This window comes from Barbus barbus (genome assembly GCF_936440315.1).
Source record: "Barbus barbus genome assembly, chromosome: 5".
NCBI classification, from domain to species: Eukaryota; Metazoa; Chordata; class Actinopteri; order Cypriniformes; family Cyprinidae; genus Barbus; species Barbus barbus.
This window is the reverse complement of record NC_136733.1, coordinates 37,364,562-37,387,709: the sequence shown is the minus strand read 5'-3', so window position 1 is coordinate 37,387,709 and position 23,148 is coordinate 37,364,562. Positions and strand designations below refer to the sequence as shown.

Here is a 23,148-nt window from a genome sequence, read left to right as displayed (position 1 = left end):
GGGAAAATGGGCCTCATGTCTGGTATTTGGCTGCATGGGAAATGATGAAATGTGTGTGTTTGTGTGTGGAGCGGTCAAACGCAGCTTCAGACTGTCCGCTCTCATTCTCTATAAATGAAGGAGAGTGTTTCAAACAAATAAATGAAAAAATAATATAAAAAAAACAAAAAAACTTTTAACAGCCATTAAAATATTAAACAAAAAAAAAACTATTTTTATATAAAGTACATCATGAAGATTATTTGTTGTTGTTTGTTTGGGAAAGATAATGGTAGCTCAATGATGAAATGTAAGATATGTTTTAGGTATGATATTTATTTTTGAACTTGGCTTTTCCAAAAAAAAAAAAAAAAGTAATTAAAAAAGTGGCAAAATGGTGCTTGAATTTGAGAAATGGTAAATAACAACAGATTATATGAACGCAACAATGCAAGAAATCTGTTTTTACCTGGTATTTTAATTCAGCAGGTTCTTCACCAGCCATAAAAAAAGTAAAAAAAATAAAAATAAATAAACAGATGTGTACAAATTGAAATCAAGCAAATATGTAAGTATTCCTCAGCCCATAATAACCTTTATCAGATAAAAGAACACTGTTTCAGGTGTTTAAATGACCTTATCATTTTATAATATATAATAAACTATAAAAATAAATGTATTTTTTAAGAAATGGAAACATTTAAAAGTGAAAATTTAAATATTTATGTAAAATATAAGAAATAAAATACACTAAAAAGTGTTTTTTAAAAGGTTCTTTACAGCTAGAATCATACCATCCTGAAGAACCCCTTTTCTGCAATAGTTATTTGCAATGATGGTTATTTGTATTTGTAATATGAATAATTTATTTAATAATTTATTTCCTTTTTTCAGGTGTATTTGACAGGGACAAATAATATCAAATGTATCAATAATATGCAGGCAAGGATAATGTAAGCATAATCATTCAATCAGTACTAAACCAAACAACCTCATGTACATACAAATCTCAAACTAGTAGAGCAGAAAATAAATATGAATCTTATTAAAATGTTATTCATAGCATCATTAAGTTTCTTTATAGCACTTTTTAAAAGCATGCTTCTTTGTCGAACCTTACAAAAAGGTCCTATTTAACACCAAAAAGGTTCTGCTATTGTTAGAAGCCAAATTTCTGGTACTGCTCAGAACAATTCAAGTGTTTTGTAAATATTTTAAATACATGCATTAGTGTGGTCATATACAATTACGATAATAAAAAGATTTGTGAACAGCAGGTATGTGACCTCCAGCATGAGAGAGGACTTGGATTTCTGGTCAGAGACAAAAGCTCCATTTAGGTCCACTGCCCCAGCTGTGATTGGACCATTTGAAAGAGGAACTGGATTTAATTGGCTCTGTGACACAAGACATTACTTTCCTCTCTCTCTCCGTCTGTCTGTCTTGGGCATGCTTAATTTTCTCAGTTCAATGTCTGTTTTTCCACTCAGATCACTTTGGTTGTAAATGTCAAAAGCCATAAAATCAGTGTTCCAGAAACTGGATAAAGCAAAAATTACCATATAAAAATATCAGCACTGGAATATTAGATGTCCACGCCATTGACCTTTGGTTATTGCTTCCTTCAGGAACAGTGTTATGAAAGGAAAGTGAGTGAGAGAAAGAGAAGATTCTATTTTGATCTTTTGTCCCATTAATCTTTATAATGGAACTAAAACATAGCATATTGAAACTCACTCACTATACTATCGCTCATTGACACTGCTTCCACCAGTGCACTGTTACCTGCTGTTTATGATAAGGCCTTTACACATATAACTCTCTTTCTTCACACCTTTCATCATTTTTGAGCTTTTACAAAGCTAAAGTTACTGTCGTTAAGACCGGTTAACAGATACGGCTCATAAAACCACCCGCTTCGGATGTTATCACTACAGAGCGCAGCTGATAACTGAAAAGTTAATGTTTACTCAGTATTGTAGTATTGAAACACAGTGTGTGTGTGTGTGTGTGTGTGTGAGAGAGAGAATGGGAGGAAGTGAGGTGTAGGAGGACACACAGCGAGACTCTCATCACTCAAACTACACAATAATGTAGAATCACATCAATGTTAGGCTTGAGTCATTTCTGTGACAGATTCACATCAGTCGGGAAAGTAAACAAACATAATCATTTATATTACATCTGAGAAACTCCTGATTTATTATATCAATACTTGGAAAATAAGAGTCTCGTAAACACTGCATAAAGAGGAGTCCACTCGTAATTTAAAAGGAATTAGCCTCAAAAGAAGCTTTTAGCAAAGGAAGCTGAAGTGTGCTTTAGTGCAGAGAGGAAACACTCTCAAGTCACTCTTCATTTGATTAAGTATGATTCAATATGCAGAATTTAATCTATCTTGAATATTATGCTCATATTAAACCATATTCTCATTTAATCAGATTTAATCATAAAATGAAAGTAAAGATTTTACCCATATAGTCTCTTTTCATCCATATTAACTCATTCATATCCATCTTTTTCCTAACAAACATCATGTCTTTCTTGTGACCTAACACATTTCACGCAAGCATCAGAAGCGTTGACCTACATCAGGCCCCTTGCTAAGCTAATATCAGAACAACAAGGGATTAGTCTAAGATTAGGATAAAACCGTCTGTGCAGTAATTGTTTTCTGCCAATTACAATCTAACATAAACACGGTCACCTCAACAACTCAAGCATGCTACATTTATCGATCCTATCAATCATTCTAATCCATTCATCCATCTAACACAAATGCTAAACGTGTGACCTGAATTGAACCAAAAACATAGTGAAACATAACAGTGGAGATGGCTAACTATGCACTGAGAAAGCGCATTTGCTTGGATGTTAGTTTTTCCATAGTGTGGCACTTCAGTGTTGAGATGTTTTCCAAGAGTGTGGCCTGTTTACATGCCGTCCTGATGGTCCAGACATAGTGTCAGATTGCAGTGTGTGTACTGTCGGTACACTTTGTTTTTCATCTCACTCAAATTATTTGACTCATCCAGCAGACATTTGTTTGTGTAAACACACATCATCGTTAACCCTTGTTAAATAGCCCTGGCGTTTACTAAACAAATCATCAGCGATGTCCAGCGTCCAGTGAAGGGTTGTTCTTTTGCAGCTGTCCACCAATTTGCCACACACACACACACACACACACATGTTGGTTTTTGTGGTTTATGGGGACTCTCCATAGGCGTAATGGTTTTTATACTGAACAAACTGTGTGTGCTATTGCCCTACACCAACCCTACACCTAAACTTAGCCCTCACAGGAGACTTTGTGCATTTTTAGATTTTCAAAAAAACACCATTTAGTATGTTTTTTAAGCCTTTTGAATTACGGGGACATAGGCAGTGTCCTCATAAACCACCTTCATATTGTAATACCTCTGTCATACCCATGTCATTATACAAATTTGTGTCCTCATAAACCACATAAACACACACACACACACACACACACACACACACATTTTATGCAATTACTGACATAGAACTAAAACTAAAATAAATGTATTTCGAAGTATTATTTTAAAAATAAATAACAATGTCAAAAGCACATAGAATTACTAGAAATTTAACTGAAATTATAAAAAATTATTAAAAAAATAAACATAAAACTAATGCTATTTCACAAGCATGACTAAAAACTAAAACATAAATATATAAATAATAATAAAATAACGCTCATTTACTCACCCGTATGACTTACTTTCTTCTAATGAGCAAAAGATTTTTAGACCACCAAAGTACTTCAAAATATCTTGTGTTTTTGTTCCACAAAAATGAAAAAAAATAAATAAAATAAATAATAATAATAATAAAATAAAGTCACACAAATTTGGAACAATGAGGGTAAGTAAATGATGACACATCTTTCATTTTTGGGTAAGCTCTTAATTTAAATCTCTGTCGTGGAATTGTGTCCATCGGGTGTACACATGCATGTACACAAGAATCTAATGCAGACGTGGCTGTCTGAGAGCGTGCCAGTTATGTTGTATGTTTGCCATATGACTTTTGCCATTTGTATGTGTGTGGTCTCAATCAAGCAAATCTGTTCAGAAATCAGTTTTTCACTCAGAATGCATGTTTGTGTTCCCTGCTTACACCTCTAAATTCCTCTATTTTACAACTTGCAAGGCATGTTCGAGTGAGGGGAAAAAAAATGTTTCTGGATCTTATTTAGCCACACACAGCCAGACCAGGCAGGAAAAATAAAAGGTGAATAAAGTAGAAAGATACATTGATACCTTAAAAGAGTTGGGGGAAATAGAGAAACTGAAAGAGAGAAGGGAAGAGGGAGACATTCAAAGAAACATTCACTGGAGAGCCTTGGCAGCCTGTCTCGACAGCCTACAGTTAATAAGCCACCATGGGAAATACAGCACTCACACGCACATACTCGCATATGCACAACAATCAAGACGACAAAACATAATAAAAAGGATCCCCAGTAGTGTTTCTTTGAGCACTGTGGAGGAGAATAGAAAGTGCATTGAATAGAAAGGCCACAAGGTAAAGTATCATGCAGAGGAATTGTTCAAAAAAATGTTATAATTCCAAACAGGTATTGGACTTCCTATGATACTTAACTAATTACAAACTCTCCGGGTTCCTCCTCCCACCCAAACACACACTCCATCTGCTCGCGTGCTGCCTAATTAGGGAGCAGCTCATTTAACTGATGAAAGGGAAGGCGGCCCCCAAACATCAGACCGCAGTCCCAGTGAAGAATCCAAAGCCTCTGGTGCTTTAGCCTATTAACAACACAAACTGGTGCCTCGGAGGCTGCCTTTGGGTTTGTGTGTGTTTTACACTGCCTCATTAACAGTGGCTATCCTACTTTCATACGTCATTGACCGATTCAACCCCTTAAGATTAAGGACACCGCCTCTTATTAGTACTTTTTACTGAGGGGTGTTGCAAGGAAGCTGTTGATTTGGTCTGTTTTTCTGTCCATCCTACACATCCTGCACACACACACACACACACACACACACACACACACGCACACACACACACGCTTTAATGGCTGCCTATTGCAAATGTTTCTTATTTGCATCTTGTTCTAGCCACATAATGACATGAAAATATAAACTTTTAGTGAACCTGACAGTATACAGCATATTTTATTTTATTTTTGTCCAACATAAAAATTAAATAGCCAATTAGTGTTCTTTTAGAGACATGACATAATTTCCTCTTTTCTATAAAGTGCAACACAATAACTATTTTACAAGTTCACTGGTCCATATTATCCCAGCGTGAGATATGACAAATGAATTTGGCGTGCTGGGCATAAAAGACTCAGCTTAAGCGTGAACATCCCCCCTTTGACTGAATAATAATAATAATAATAATATATATATATATATATATTTTGTTTTTGTTTTGCTATATCTCTTAAAATACAATTTTCACCACAAGAACTGATCAGAGTGAAAGTTTGGTTTTGATTAAAAATGTAAAGTAGATAAAAAATCAATGACTTTGGCACATAAAAGTCATAAATTGACAGTTTTATTATGTCATGTAAAGTACATAGCCCTTCTTCTTAACTAAGCGTTAGGCAAGTATTTAATGTTAAATTCATCAAAGCAACAGTGCAAACAGTCAATATATGTCTGCAACAGAGCAGGCTGATATTGACAACATTCCTCCCTCAGTAATTACTTTTCCAGTTCGTTAAAGACCAGCGTCTTTAACGAGAATGGCAGAGACTGATAAGAGTGAAGCCGCTCACGCCAGCTGATGCATTAGCATTCACTCCTTTAATTAAAGGTCAATAAACCTGATAAATTTCTCTTTTCTTTATTTCAGTTTCAAGCTGGAGTGGAGATTCACTAGTTCATGCTGCTGTGTGTCCGTCACTGATTCACACTGATCAGTGAAGCAAACTCCACAAGTCTGTTATTTTAAATGAGGTTTCCTGTTATGACAGCCTGTCTATCCTCAGAGTATCTCCAGCATTTTCACCAGCTCTTGGATTAATGAGAGAAGACGGGTTTAGAGAAACTGCACTAACTCTCCAACCCCCTGCCCCCCGCAAAAAAAAAGAAGATTTACAGCTTGACAGCTTTTTTGGCCCTGAAAAACAGCATCAAATCAGTGTGTTGCTGTGGTTTTGGGCCTGGCTATGTTTTCAAAGCCAATGAATATCAAACAGTATCCAAGTACAAAATAATGATATTTAAGCAACATTTTACCACCGTTTATCGCAATCAAATAATCACAGCAGACCTTTATCATGCAGGTGCTGGAGTTAATGTAGAGGGTGATAGTGTGTTTTGATGTATAATGAGCTGTTTCCAGTTCATGACAGCAGTTTAAATGAGACAGCAATAACAATGTGGTGTAAAAATAAAAAAATGTGCACATACAAAGAGTTGAATTCTAGAAAATGAAGGGAAGCTAGTTGATTATACAAAGGTTTCATTAAAATGTAAACTGAACTAAATTAAATTAAATACAAACATTAATCACTCAAAAAATCTGTCAAAATTCTGCTAGAGTCACAGGATAATACTGACAGTGGCTGGTAGGTAATCTTAACCAAATGATGAAGATATGCAAAAGAGAGGGGAAAAAGCTGTTTAGAGGATATTCAGCTCTGCCAGGCCTCGTAATACTGATCCAAAGAGCTCTTTAATAAAAGAGTGCAGCCAGGCTCTGGAGGAGAAACGGAGAGAGGGAACAGGCTTGGACGATTCCAGGCTTTTGTGTGTGGTCTCAATCACAAACCCCTTGAGACCCACCCCTCCTCTGCTGCCTTCTCTCTCCATCCATCGCTCTGTTTACACGGCCACTTTCTCTTTCCTCTCTTCCTCTTTTTTTTTTAATGTGCTACAGGTGGGCCTGATCACAAACAGGCACTGCTAAAGGCAGCTAACCTTCCTCAAAGGTCAATATAAGGGCATTTTCTATATGTGTGGTCTTAGAGTTTATGTTGGGAATATATTTTGCTTTTAACCCTGAAACTGACAGAAACATGACTGACTGTAACATTATAGGCGGTTCTGATTTGGTATGGAACCTGAAATGATTAGTTTAGCTAATAATGAAGATTCTGTGCATGTAACGTTAACTCAACTTCTTGTTTTTGAAACATGTATTATATATTTATTCTGTGGGTTTCAAACTGATATCACTCACAAGGTTCAGTACAGAATATCCATTTCCTTATAACACAATTTTATGCTCGGGGAAAATATTAGCACTGTAACAGACTGATATATATCGTGTTCGCGCCTGAAAACGGAGCGTGACGTGACACAATTGACCACCAAACACAGCCAATCAGAACAGTCCTCTCTGTCACAACCGGGTGTGTCTCTCTCGTCCTTAAAAGTGAAGCTGCGGGCTCTTTGATCGCCCCCTGGTGGCTGGCTGCAGTACAGGTCATAAACCCCGTCCTGTCCATGTAAACGAATGGGACTTCAGTCAAAGTAAAAAAATAAAATTACACTTCCATTACAATTTTCCCGAAATATGGTTTTGGTCATTTAAGATAGTTGTTATCACGCTGATATATGTTCAATTGTTCGTTTTTGTGGTTAGTTTGATTTTTGCTAGTAATTTGATGCTATAAAAACAGGGCGTGTCGTTATGGTTGATTGGGTCTGTGGGAGTTTGGGCGGGAGTTTGATTCTGCGGCTCCACCTCACGACTCTACTGTGCAGACTCGGGCTCCAAATGGCGTCATTTACTCAACATGGCAGCGGCCATACGGAGATGTAGTCGCTTCACTTTTCTATAGTGGAAGGAAGCGGAGACGCGTCGTCCATCTTTTTTTACAGTCTATGGTCACAACCCACTACAGTAGTGTAAAACTAAAACACGTGACTGCCGTGATTCTTCACCAGACATCATCCTTTTTATGATTTTCTTTGTACTCGAGAGATTTCTCATAAAATATCCGATCCTAAACTCCTTGTCCGGTTTGACGCTTAATTATGTCATGATTAGGAAGCGGAGCGTCTCGCTGCAGGCCACAAGATCCAGGGGGCGTAGTTGGATCCAGATCCAACTCCTCCCACCTTACATTTACTTAAACCTAGCCATCTCCACCCCCTGATCCCTAAACCCACCCATCTCCACCCCTAAACCTACCAGTCTTCACCCCCTAGATGTGGATCCAACCACGCCCCCTGGATCTTGTGGGCTGCAGCGAGCCCTACTTGGAATTTCGGTCCAATGAGGTTTTGGTGTGGGCATGGCTATCTGGCGCGACGCCATCTAAGTAGAAGAAATCAAGCAAATAACAAAAGTGTCGAATTTGGCAATAACAAATAATTCAAGTTATGAAAAAGTCTGTAAATATAAACTGTATGGTTTGCTTTGTTTATAAAGTATGAAGTCTTTCTGTAAGTTTATGGATCATTCATTATTCAGCTCACAAAACTTAGAGAGATAGTTCACCAAAAAATGAAATTTCTGTCATTACTCTCCCTCATGTTGTTCCAAAGCCGTAAGACCTTCGCTAATCTTTGGAATATAAATTAAGATATTGATGAAATCCGAGAGCTCTCTGATGCATGTGCCATGGTACTCTCGTGAATGGGGGCGGATGGTGACGTGGAGGAGAAAAATAGTTGAATAATAATAATTTTTATTTTCGTTGCACTCAAAAAGTATTCTGGTAGCTTCGTAAAATTATTGTTGAATAACTGATGTCACATGGACTATTTTAATTATGTCCTTACTACCTTTAAGGGCCTTGAACATTTCAGTTGCGTTGCTATCTATGCAGGGTCAGAAAGCTCTCGGATTTCATTAAAATATCTTAATTTGTGTTCCAAAGAAGAACAGAGGTTTTACAGGTATGGAACGACACGAGGATGTGTAATTTATGACAGAATATTCATTTTTGGGTGAACTATCTCGTTAAGAAAGCACACTGAATGATAAGGGTTTAAGACTGGCCATGAGTGTTGTTAATTAGAGAATGCCATCAGAGAAATACACACTTGTTTTGCAATTAGTCTGCTATTTTTATTATAGCCATTGGCTGAATAGAAAGGTGCTCTACACCTGATTGATGATTGGATCAGATTTCACTCAGAGCAACCTATTATTGGCCAAGAGACGACGTGACATCTCAAGGAGGCTCTTACCATGGCAGAAAACACAGCGTATGTGCCAGGTCTCTGGAACTGACAGACATGTTGCCTGGCAACAAGAACTTGAGGGACACGATATCACATGACTGTGCTTATTGCATGTATATGCAGAGTGTTGCTTATACATTATTAGTTTTGATGGGAGGAAATGACCATGCCATTACACAATCCATATAATATCTCCAATATTAACATTATTATTTATTATCCAAAGACAACATGTTATCATGGAGATATATTATAATCACTTGGGTTATATGAGCCTGTAAGTGTGAATTTTACAGCTTTCTCAGGGTGTGATTAGGCCCATCCTTATCCTCTTGCAGAATGTTTGGAATGGTTAGACCATGCATGGTTATTTGATATCCATTAAGGAATTACAGGAACAAGGTAAGAGGACGATAAAGAACGTAGGAGGGACTTCCATGAAAAATGTAAAGAGGACAAGAAAAGGAGGCCTGTGGCGAAGGAGGTCTTTTTAAATTTTCATGTTTCACATCAGCTGCCAGAGTTTGCAGATAATGGTCAGGGTCGCCACGGCAACACTGGAATAAAACGAAAATATCTTATGGGTCATGTATGGCTATTACTTCCTGTCTTGCAGACACAGACGCAGATGCACACACGACAAGATGATCTCAGCCTTTTCTGTACATTTATAGGGGCCCTTAATAAACACACACCCATTTAATACTTAGTACAGACAAGTGCTGCCTGCCATATAAAGCTGGCCAGATATGTGAGAAATGTTTTAATGAGCTCAAAGTAAGCCATGCTGGAATTAAAAGCTTAATTTCTTTACATAAAAGAAACAAAAACTTAGTTCAGGATCATAAAAGCATGTACTGAAGTTATTTTTGACAAGTCAGGAAAACCTGAATAATGCAAGAAGCTTTTATACTATCAAGAGGAAAAACTCTTATCTTTATTTAGCCATGAATTTCACATTGTGAAAAAAATCACTTGTACAAAATAACGTTAACCGCAGTGGTTGAGATAAAATAATACAATTATATATGACAAATATAGAAGTGAAAAGAAAAATGACACCCACAAAAACAACAGTACAGCCCAACATTGACAGTGCTTTAGCAATGCGTCTGTTTGTGAAGGCATACAGCGTTTAAGAGTTCTAAATGCACACGGGCTTATGAGTCACCTCTGAATCAATCTTTCACTTCAGTAGGAGGAGAGAGGGAAGTAGGGAGGGCAAAGGAGTAAGAGGGAGAGAAGAAAAACAAAACACTTTACTATTACTAGTTCAAATGGAGAGGGGGCAATGATTGCTGACCCTCGCTGTGGCAACTGTGCTATGCGAGAGGGGCAGAACGGGGTTTTTTGATTGGCTGGAGGTCAGAGTGTGCAGTGTTCTGTGAAAAGGTATTCTGGAAGGGGGAAGGAGGGGGTCAAAGATAGAGGGGGTGTAAGACCCTAAAGGCTAATCGGAACAAGCAAGAATTTCCTGGAGGGGATAAGAGGGATTGTGGGTGAAACGCTTGCTACCGATTTTCCTCTCTCAGGGCTTTCCTTCAACTTTGCAGTCACTGTGCAATTGAACATCATGGAATACTATATTCTATTCATTTAAAGCTATATAATTGGTTTGTAGCACGTAGAACAGTGTTGTCACAACAGCTAGTGTAGCAAACTAATGTAGCACTATGGTCTTTGCCCTTATGTATACATCGCTGTTATTTCAAGACCTTTGGGATTCAGCTTTATCATAATAAACACCATTTTAGTCATTAAATTTGCCCAATGAAATCACTTTTTATGTCACAGGCTGTAGCAACTATCCACTCTTAAAAAAAATAAAGGTTTGTATTGAGGTTCTTTATTCTTTAGATTATTGTTAGAACTGTTCTTCATATGAACACGGTCTACATAGTTCGCCGTCTACAATGAATGCGAAACAAAAGTTCAGAATCCATTTGTACTGTTGTCGGAAGTAGCCAAAGCGCGTGAAGGGTGTCAGAAACATAAAGGAGCACACGTTTTAGTCTGTCATGTCGCAACCAGTGTAGACAGCTTTGCAGTTTATAATGGGCTCTATTTGCTTTTGTTGTAACGCATCGTTCATGTCCAATGTAAACACAGTGTAAAGCCTGATTTATGCTATGCCATAGGCTATGCGTTGGTTTTAATTTATACTTCTGCGTCGTTGTCCGCGTCAACGTGCGATTACACATGCAGACCGCTAGGATGCAGTGTCCACAGGCATGTTGCTGGTGTAACCCATAGTATCAAGTCAAAAGCCGAAGAAGCAGTGATGGTGGTAATAGAAAGTGACTACTTTTGCAGCTTCAGTTGTTAAACATCGAAGAACAGATAATTCGTTTAAAATGACAAAAAAAAAAAGCGACTACAGCGGAAGAGGAGAAGATGGCCTGTAGGACTATTGCACCAAACGAGACAACAGGATGGAGAATTTGTCATGCCTGTTAAACAAATGCGGGACATGATGCATTTCTGATATTTTTGCATGTCAGCAAGTCGATTCAATGATTTGGTTCGCCATTTACAGCCTTTCATTTCGCATCAGTATACCCATGGCATGCCGATTGATCTTCGGCAAAGACTGGTGGTGACCCTTCGTGTGTTAGCTTCCAGTGCTAACCAGCTAGCTACAAACTGGCACCGTGCACAGTGTCCTCCATTGTTTCAGAGGTCTGTAAAGCACGTTGGAAAGCCCTGCAGCCAGAGTTATTTCCGAATTGAGAAAAAAAGATAATCTGGGTAATCTATCCATCGAAAATCTTCTTTGAAGAACCCAAAATGGTTTGTCTATGGCATCACTGTGAAAAATCCTTTTTAGAACCAGTGTTTTTAAGAGTGCATCCAGCAAAGTGACTGTGACACATTCCTAATTCAATCATGTTAACAGCACTGCTGAACTGTATGGGACAGTCGAAGTTGCAACATGCTGGTGACAGTTCCAGCTGTTCTGAGAGCAGCTGCGGATGTCACATTCCTCAGATTGCACTACAGGACCCTTACAACCCAAAGATACCCTGTGTCAGTCTGAGTTTTAGTACTGACAGAGTGATGGATGCAGAGCAGAGTTACAGAGGCTGAATACTGGCCCCAGTTTGGCATGGGGTCACTGATCGAAAGCACTGAGCGAAACGTAACGCTTTTTTGATGGAGGTTTGAGGTCGTTCTATATTGTATAAGATCACAAACAGTTGATGCAGGTCAGAGAACCATCACAACTAGAATTGACTGGTGTTTAAAGCACATCAGCACATCTCAATTACTTAATCTAAAGAACCTGATTCATTTGGGTAAAATTTAAAAGGATAGTTCACCCAAAAATGACAATTTTGAGATTGAGTACATTTTTGGGTGAATTGGCCCTTCATTTTGAAGAAAGCCATCCCCTCAAACTCTCAAAACCCCTACCCAACTCTCCCATCTGCTGACCTGCCCACCCTGGGTAATCCGAACCTCTTGACGTCATTCGGCCCATTCTTATCCTGTCAACGACCTTTGACCTCCAAGCCTCCTTGTTTTCGATCAGATGAGAAAGAGGCTCAAGAGTTCGCTGACTATTACAAATTCCACCAGCTCAGTCAAAATGACCTTATGTAAATGTGCAAAAGAGCAGCAGGAACACAGAGCGTTCTGGGCCATGCACGGTACAAAAACCTGTCAACTTCTACACATCCAAACATGTATGCAAGCAGAAAAATTAACAATAAATAAAAAAGAAATATTGTTAATACACAATGGATCAAACAAAACATACAGCTTAAAAAGAAATCATAAATTAAGACTATTAATAGACACTGAAACGTGAAGCCAGACAACCAGTTTCTTGCACTTTTTTTAAATTTACAGTTTCGTTGTTGTTGCCATAGAGACTACATTCCCTTGCAAGGGTGACGAAATGACTCTCACCTCTTTTCTCCCTCCTTCTGTCGTTCACGTTTACGTGACTGTATGTGCTTAGAATAGTACAGGCAAAAACGGCAAATCAGAAGCGTCTCACACAGTTGAAGTCTTGTGCAGGAGAAATGTAAAACTGTAGTCGGACGTGTGTGTTGGTGCTTTCTCAGAGGGCATGCTCACGTTGTTTATTTTTGAGGGGGTGGGAGTATGATTGAGTGTTGAGTGGGGTCAGACGGACATGCTGGGACATGCCTCTCCCGCACTCACTTGTGTCGCAAACGCACAGCTGGCATGTGTACCTTGGGACACACTGTGCCCGTGTCCATTTTCACACCAAGCTGCTAAGGTCTGTTCAACAGGAACAGTTCAGCATCAGCCTGTCCCTCCTCGTACAGACGTGTGAAGGACAAATACTTAAAATGCTTGCTCATGTTTCCTTCTGTCCTTTTTTGTGTTTATCAGTCCATTAGGAGTCCGTATCAGCCTTTCTTCTTCTGAACAAGGTCTATTTTAACATCAACATGGGAGAAGAAAAGGTAGATACATATCATGAGGTACTTTTCCTGGAGTATCTTAACATCTCCAATCATGCGTCGAGAGTCTTGTTGTTCTCCCAATCAAAAGCTTCCACTCAGCCTTCATGCAGTATACAAATTAAGACAGGCATACATGTCTATTTTAGCTTGCATGTCATCAGCATTGTACAAAAACGGTCAGAGTACACAAACGTGGGGGACGAAGATGATGATTATGCTGGTTACGATGAAAACGGACTGGACTTCAGGGTTCGTTGCAGTTCTTTTTCACGGTGAGGCCCAAGTTCTGATACTCCACAACATGAAGGATGATACATCAATGTACTTAAAACTTCCAAGCAGGAAGTTAAAAAATTGGCAAACTTGCAGCAGAAAAAAAAAAGCTTTGCAACTGGACTTTGTACACAATATTTAGGCTAGATCTTAAGGGAGAAAGTCTCTTCATAAAATTGCACAGGAAGGTTATAGCGTTTCTTCACAGTTGGAATCCAGTAGACAATATCGACAAATGGACACAGAATTCTGTGGAAAGATAAGACAACAAAAACATTAGGAATTTCAATATCTCATTCTACTTTTGAAAGCTAGACTAGAACTTCACCTTTATGCCACACATTCACACATGCATTTCAGGAAAGAATAACATCTCACAAATATAAATTCAGACACTGAACCAGACCATTTGTTCCTTATCTTTTTTTTTTCCCCTCAAGGAAAACAAAAGAAGATAACAGATCAGACCCTCACACCTGTTCAACAGCAGACAAGGCATTATAATACACACACACAGACCTGCACTCTTTAAAATACTGCATTCAGTCAGATCATTAATGGTATTATTTCGATTAACAAAAGGCACATTTAGGAACCTAGAGCACAACTGAATGTTGTGCAACAAAGGCTTCCTCTTCTCTCCATTGTGTACAGTATGTTTTTCCTCTTTGGCTTTGTCTGTACTATTGTTTTACACATTCTGAAGTCACATATTCCCTCTAAGGGCCTCTAGCTTAGAATAAAGGAGAAAAATGAAGTGGAGGTGATCATTTGAAAGCTGAAGACCCCCAGAGCGACCAAATCAAGTCGTTAGCAGACATTTTCTCTCTCTTTTCCTTCCCAACTCCCACTTTCTTCTTTTAAGTTGTGCATACAGTTCATATAAATGACAGTAAAGGGCAGCAGAGCCCTGCAGTTACAGAAGAATCGCTTGCCAATTAAAACCCACTCAAACAGAAGCCCAACGAGACTGGAAGGGGGCAAAGCCAAATCCATCCCTCCACCGATCCCAGGGCCGCCTGAGTGTAGATTCTGCAGAGCTGCTTTTGAAAACAAAATGTTCGGTGAACCGTGGCACTTCATCTAAGCAGCATGGAGTTGACGGTGAATTAACACAGCTTAGGCTAATGACCTCCCTCCACTCCAACACCCGCCAAACACAAGCCTGGCATGAACACACACGCGTATGTGCAGCTCACACTCGCGCACACGCGCAGCAAAATACAAGCTTCGTTTTTAACATGGTGGATATTTTCCATGATTTCTATTTTTTATTTTATTTTTTAACTGAGCAAATCTCTCCCTGTCCTTTAAAGAAAATGTTTAACCTTCTTTGCGGTCTATTAATCAAAAAGATCCTGGAGAAAAATGATCACTATTAACTAATATTAAGCAGCACAACCATTTTCAACGTTGACAATACTGAGAAATCATTTTTGAGCACCAAATTAGCCTATTAGAATGATTTCTAAAGGATCATGTGACACATGTGGAGTAAAGGCTGCTGAAAAATTAGCTTTGCCAACACAGTAAAAAAATTAAAACAAAGTAGTAATTTTTAATTATAATACCATAAACTATTTCCAAAATTTTTGAACCATATTGTAAATAATTTTATTTACTTAACATTAAATTCAATTTGTGAAACTCAAAAGTCAACTATTTGGCATTTCGATCCATCACTACTTTACGTTTTTAAACAGATGTTCTAATTTTAGAGGATTATGACTAAAATTTTCAGTTTGACAAAAAGAATCCCACAGCATGGACCCTCTATCCAAACTGCTGAAGACTGAGGCTATTTGTAGTTGGCCATCTTTTAGGGGGAAAAAACAAACAAAAAAAAACTGTACATACAGATATGTAGTTAGTTATTCTGTCTGTTCTGGTATAATGAAATACTTCAGCAAAGAACATCACTGAACCTTTGCAGAGTTCAACAGCACATTTGTACAAAAAATGGTTTCACAGAGAGAGGGAAAAGATAAGAGATAAAGAGAGCAGTGTGTCTGTAGGAAAGGGAGGATTCTCTGTAACCAGATGCATTCCCATGGGAGAAAGATAGCAGGAGTTTGAGTGTGAGAAAAAAGAAGAAAGAGCAAGACTGAAAATCTTTGTTTACCCTCCCTTATCCAGTGCTCCCCCTCTCCCCTCATCTCTGTCTTCTCTCTCCTCCCACTCCTCTGGCCAGCAGTGAGGCTCTTCATTGTTAGTAGGGAGGACGCTTGCTTAGAACACTTCATGGTCTTTTAAATGCATAGGAATGGCTCCATGAACAAAGGCAGGACCACCACTTTGAAATGAACTGCCCTGTCAAGGTGGGCGGCATTTCACACGAACATGGAGACTTTAAAAGCGAAGCTAAATGACCAGTGCCGAAAGGTCAGGAATGGAATGAGTGTGGAGGACTGCCTCAGTTTTTGTTTTTCACTGAAAATATTGCCTAAATGTTCTTATTTTCCACTGTTATACTCACAGAATATAAATGCATTCAGATTGATTTTTGCACCTAAACTCAGACTGAATCGGAAGGATTTTAGCAAACTGCAAAACACGGTGATTGGCAATGCATACAGTTTATGGAAAACAACACCTATGATTAATCTGAATTACCTCATCTCATTTACTTATGCTAAAGTTAAGAGTGGGTTTTACACTGATCTCTGACCTTACTCACTTTTGTTTTACTAGACACTGTTTTATATCTATATGCATTTCAAACAAGTATGTTCATTCCACCATCTTTATTTCATCAATGATTAACCAATCACAGTAGCTAGCTACATCTTACAATTAAATCATATAAATGCTTTAATCAGATCTACATAATGGGATTGTAGCACTGCTTTATCCAGCATGTACATGCGTTAGGTGTGGTCACATTTGCAAAATTTCATGAGAAATTGTATGATATTTGATCAACTTAAACCAATGCTGAATCTACATGGGGAAATCTTACACCGTCAAAAAAATTACAGACTATGTACGTTCCTATTAAACTGACTGAATTTCCTGTGAAAATTCACTGAACAACTGTAAATGTGACCACACCTTTAACCAGAGAGACAGTGGTGATGTACAATGTCCATTTAATCAATATTTGATTACGCATTTTAGCGCATATATATATATACACACACACATACACACAAAGACTGTAGCTAAACAATGTAAGAGCCTGCTGTAACCATACTGCAAAGGTACAGAAGTTTGCTCAGACTTCATGCTAGCATGCTCCATGTCGTCAACACACTGCTGCTCATCCAAATTAAACACACCTCCCCGTTTCTTTCTCTGTCTGTTCTCCGAGCTCTCCCTCCTTCCATGTTTGCCCTACCTCTCTTTCCTCCTTCCTCCACCCTTAAACAAATTTCCCCCTCAGGAACAATAAAGGTCTTCTATTCTGCTTCAATTACCCTCGGTGCAACGCCCCTCACTGCACACTCATAACTCATTCAGCCCTACCGCAAGCTGCCTCCTCACAACAGAGGCACACACACAATGTTTTACTCTGGATCTAAATTTTACATGTGAAGATTTGCATAAGCCCACATGCACACTGAAATTCAGGTGTGACCTAGCATCTTTTTCTGGTGGGTGTATGGAGCCTCATTCTCCAGCTCAAAGACCAAGGCTTTGAATTCTCTCAAGCAAGGATTTATATATTTTTTTCCTCCCTCACAGTCTGAAGACTGATCAGATACAGCAGTCTCCATATCAGCCAGACCAGACAGAGCGCGCACACACACTGCATCGCTGGGCATATCACTTCTGAGAGGTAGATACTGGAAAGCACGATGCCCTTTTCCGATGCAGTCCTGCTGTGACCGAAGCCTGTTTTCCTGGAGACTGAGCAAGGCTCAATGCTTAATAGCCACTATTTTTATGAACTCTCGGGAGACGTGATATCTGTAGCAACCTATTATAAAACTTCCATTAATGCACCAGCTTTGAAAGTTATCGATTAAAGTGAAACGCTGAGATTAGTACACCTACATACACAACAGAAGAATATCTTCAAAGAAACAAAGATGGAAAGCAGCAAAAAGACCACCAGTCAAGGAACGAGAAAGAACACAAAAAAAGCACTGGGGAACTGATAGACTGAAAAGATATCTGATTTTGCATATGGGCTGTGATGACATGGTTGATATTCACAGCATGCTGCCTTGCCGTTTCTTTCCTCTCTGCTTCCTAAGACAATCTAATTGTTCTGTCAATATTTCATTTGCTATTGATTTTAAGGTTTTTTGTCAATGTATGCATGAGGCAGATCATGAGGGATAAATGAAACCTCTATATCCAAATTCCGTGTGCATATGAACACACAAAGAGCGGTGTAATATTGTTCACAGGAATTTTTCAATGTGTTTGGGAAAACAAATAATTAGCAAACATTATCTGAACAGGTTCACAACCTTAACTAACAAGGGCTGGGAGAATCTCATTCCTCTGAAAATCCATTGCGTTCCAAAGAAAAAATTCTCTCAAAATCTATTTCAGTCCTTACAAACTACTTTGACCATGCAAAGATAAGCTCATACACTTGTAGACAGAATGTAAACAACAATGTGATTTTCTGGATGAATGTCCACCATGGAATGAAACCGAGACTGATCCTAGTAATACATAAAATGCCCAAATATACAGACAGGGATATAGAAATTCTGGCCAATAATAAGCCAATAATTACATGTTAAGTCTGATAAATGATCACTGATAAATAGAACATATTAAAATTATATACTATTTTTTCTAATTACATTTAAAATAAAACAGTTTATGTGAAGGGCCATTTCATTTTAAATTAATTTAAACATCACAACTTTATGATGAACAGTATGAAAATAGGATGCCCTGACTAGATTTTGACATTTGATAAAGATGACATTTTATAGTGTTATTAAATTATTACTTTAAAAAATATTAACGAAGATAAATACTGTAGATTAAAAACTCTGCTATCATTAGATTACTCATATGGTACTACTATTAATTTCATCCTTTTATGTAATTGGACAAAAAAAAGTTACATGCCTACTAAGCCTGGTAATTCTTCATGACCTACCTCGTAGGAACAGTAGGGTCACACAGGGGAGAACAGGCGTGCTTCATGCTGGGAGGTGTTTCCAGGTGCTGACGAAGGCAGTGGGGATTAAGGAATATGGTACGGTAGTGATGCTGTTCCAGGCATCCAGCGTGGGGTCGTAACAGTCCAGGGTTTTGCAGCGCTGTGTACCAAAGTAGCCACCCACTACATAAAGTTTGTTTCCAGAGGCCACCGCTTGGCAGCTCATTCGTTTTGCCGTAACATCTCCAACTTTAGTCCACTGATAAGTCTCACTGCTGAATTTGTAAGCAGAGCAAGCGGAGAATTCTGTGTCGCCTCCCATTACAAAGATCTGGTTGCCGAGAACAGCAGCTGCGGTGTAGCGCCACGGCTGTGGGCAGGATGCTGGGACCGTCCAGCGATTTTCTGAGGGATCGTAGCACTGAACTTTAGGCAGCTTGTCGTGGGCCACACTCGTCCCACCGAAAGCGAATAACTTCAGCTTTACGCTGACGACAGCAGCATTGCTAACTCCTTCTCGCAACGGTGCCACCATGCTCCACTTGTTAGCAACTGGGTCAAACTGCTCTACCTGCTTCAAGGACACAGATGGTGATGCAGGCAGACAGCCAGTGGCAGCTGTGTGACCTCCAACGACATACAGGCAGTGGCGTAACTCAGCAGAACCGTGACCGAAACGTGCTATCAGCATCGGAGCCGCTTTGGACCATTCTTCATGTAATGTGTCATACACCCAAACGTCCTTAGACACACCGTTCTCTGAGCCCCGGCCACCAGTCACATACACTTTGCAGCCAATGGCACAGGCGCTGAACTCCTTGCGAGGACTGGGGATGTCTGCCTTTGGAATGATCTCTTTGGCCTTCTGGTCCACCAGGTAGAGCTTGTCGCACATGAACGTGGGGCCACCCAACAGGAAAAGGGCATGGCTGGTCTTGCGGGGCCGGGCGCAAGGACTATTAACAACGCCGTCGTTTTGCAAAATGCGCAGTTTGCAGCAGATGGCCTCGTCCACCAGCTCTTTGCTTTTAGCTTGTGCGATGATGAGCTCCTCCGTAGAGACGTTCTCCATGAGGAAAATTGCAGGCAGGAGAGCCAGACGCACAGTACGGAGCAGCTCCGGAAGGTGACAGTGCCTCCTCTCAAGGTCGTAGTTCACCCAGTTAAGCGCCGACTCGTAGACCAGGCGCTCGTCCTCGGTTTCCAGCTCTTCGTGTGCCAGCAGTTGGACCAGCATGTCCTTAGGCAGCTGGAGAAACTCTTCAGTCTTGCAGATAGCAGGGAAGTTACTGAGGCACATGCTCCAGGACAGCTGGAACAGCTGGGTGCACTGGTGAGCATCCGAGAGCAGTAGCATGCCCAGGCAGTTGGATGGGTGAAGGTTCTTCTCCAGGAACTCGGCACAAGCATCACGGATGTCTTGAAACTCCAGCATGTCACCAGCCTCAAGGAGAGACTCCGCGTTCTCCTCATTTATTATCACTCGTGACGAATAGGCATAGTCCAAAAGGAGCTCCAATACCTAGACAAGCAGAGTTAATGCAAAGTTAACCTAAAAGTGACAAACTCTAATTTTACAGTCAAACTGCAATACGAGTTACTTCAAAAACATTAAACTATTGATTTGCAAGAGCCTGATGTTCAACCCCAGAGCTACTTTTCAGCGCTCTTCAATTAATAGCGTGTTGTACATTACAGTATCTTACAATGACATAATTGATTTCTGTCATCTACTCATGTCATTTCAAACCATTATTTAACACGAAAGATGGTATTTTGACGTTTTTGTTTTGTCCTACAATGGGAGGAAAAAAGACTTCAAAACATCTTTTATATTCCACAGAAGAAAATCACACAGGTTTGAAACCATATGAGGTGGGTAAATAACAGAATTTTAATTTTTGGCTGAACTATCCCTTTCACACTCTTTGACTATACAAATTCAAGCACTTCCCCGGTACCTCTGGATGAATGGAGTCCCTGAAGTCCACTTCACTGTCCTGACTCTCTCTCAGCCCTCCGCTGAACATTGCTTCAAAGTAGCGGCTGCAGGCGGCCAGCACAGCCCTGTGGCACGGGAAAGAGCGGTTTCCCGCATGGAGCAGAACATCGGTGAAGAGTCTCTGCTGCCGAAGAGCATTCAGATGCATTAGCACACTGTCGGCATACGAGGACTTGTGGAACAGGTAGATGTTCATAGAGCCCGTGCTGGCACGAGACTTGCGGTTCTCGTGGACGCAGACCGACATTTTCATTGAATCCTGAAAAAAGAGAGAGAAAAATTGTTCCGTTTACAAAAGATGCAAGAATAAAACTGATCACAAATAACTTTTTCTACAGGGAATGTGTGCTGTTAATCTTTTTAGACAATTAAAAATCACACAGGATGAAAGACAAAATATTTTAATAGCACCTGTGTACCCGTGTGACAACTGGCATGTTGCTGTGGCTTAAATAACCTCTGTTGTCCATTCTAGAAGTTGACTGACATTGTTTTGAACAGTGATATGATCAGTATCAGCAAAAGAGCATGCCAAACATCAACATGAAGGTAGAGAAGATGATGTAATTCTGCAAACACAACATAAAAAAACCCACTGGAAGCCTCTCTGATGTCTAGCCAACTGGAAGGCGAACAAATTCAAGGGAGCCTAATCATTACCAGGTGTTCAAAGGCAGACGAATAAGGAGGGGGAATAACTTTCAGAAGTAAACACCCCTGCCTGAAAATTCACTGTGGAAAAACGAACAAAGAGTGGAGAACCAGGCACAGAGTCAACACTAAGTGTGCCAATGTCACTAACTACCATCTGGTCACCTATATGGTGCACATTCAAATCCAATCAGTCTGAATTTCCATGTAACAGATACACGCCCCCCGGTCCCTGCTGGCTGTCAACATCCCTCCAGGGAGAATTTAATTGTGTTTCCACTAATGTTGTGCAGAGGCAAAATGTAGTTCTGAACTTGGCTAAATACATTAAGGACACACAAGCAACGCTGATGTATCACACCTGATACAGTCCAATAATCCATTTATATTGGCCATAGCTGTGAAGTACAAGAGACAGAAACCCTGTGCTGACACTGGCTATTAATTATTTTGCAACATAACACTGACGAATAGCAATGTTGTGTCAATGATACGTTTATGATAAATCGTAAACAATCAGTTACATTAAGGAGTGTAATGACAAGTAGGCTCCATTCAAAAAGTGTTTTTCAAACACCACACTTCTTGTTAAAGAAAACTAATTTTTAATGATAACAGATCAACATTCGTGCAGTGACATCACTATTTTGATAAATATTTGTATCATTCAAACTTCATTTTAAAATAAATGACTAGAATAATTATTTAATGCTTTAAATGTGTATTTCTTTCTAATATTTTCACATGCTTTAATGTCCTATGTAATATGCCCTAGAAGCAACACAGGGTAACTAAATATTGCATTTACATTTATGAAAATACAGAGCGTATTTATTACCTGTTCAGGAGCAATGAGGACTTCAGTTCCGTCTGCTTTGGCCCACAAACATGCCACAACGAGACGCGTGCAGAGTCACAATACTGGCGGCGCTAGACGCTCTGGCAACAGCGTCCGATGTCGCGTGGATAAACCACAGAATAAACAAATGAAGAGTAATTTAATCCACTTGCTTTTAACGTAATGCAGTTTGGTGTATTGCTGCTGAGTTAAAGAGAAAACTGCTTGAGTTCATCTATCTTTGCGACTACGGTGCACAACCACATTGGCTCGTATCGTCACACAGCAGCCCCGCCACCGTGTGTGTGTGTGTGTGTGTGCTGGTCTCAATAGTGAACAGCTGACGGGTGTGAACTGCTTTTAGAGGAGGAAGAAAGAGGCGGAGCGTTACTGCTCTTTAAGAGAATGTGGGAGGAGATAAACCGATGAACTGGCCGTGAAAAAGATAAGGAGATTGTAGTAGGGCTCATTAATAGAATAATAGAGGAATTTTACTAGGCTGCATATCACCAAGGGGTTTGTGTGTATCAAAGTATTCAGTCTCTGAATACATTACTGTATAATTCTCATATAACTGACCTTTTAGGAAAAGCTGCACTTAAACAGCGACTCCAGTGGCATTGCTGTTTTTTCAAGTTCAAGTCATTTCAATCAACTAGTCAATATGCATCCAGCCTAAACTTTATTCCTCATTATTAGTCTGAGATGCACTACCATGCACACACTAGGTTCAGAGCGAGTGTTGAATTTAT

General features: G+C 39.5%; 1 protein-coding gene across 1 annotated transcript; it reads right to left on the bottom strand.

Moving 5' to 3' along the window:
- Window positions 1–10,033: 10,033 nt before the first annotated feature.
- On the bottom strand, window positions 10,034–22,731 carry LOC306870109 (ectoderm-neural cortex protein 1-like). Its single transcript, XM_079417180.1, has 4 exons — window positions 22,397–22,731; window positions 20,867–21,166; window positions 18,903–20,427; window positions 10,034–14,083 (listed from the first exon to the last, which is right to left on the bottom strand). Exons 2-3 carry the CDS (start codon window positions 21,158–21,160, stop codon window positions 18,946–18,948), a joined length of 1,776 nt encoding a protein of 591 aa, XP_079273306.1. The 5' UTR covers window positions 21,161–21,166; window positions 22,397–22,731; the 3' UTR covers window positions 10,034–14,083; window positions 18,903–18,945.
- Between the last annotated feature and the right edge of the window lie 417 nt (window positions 22,732–23,148).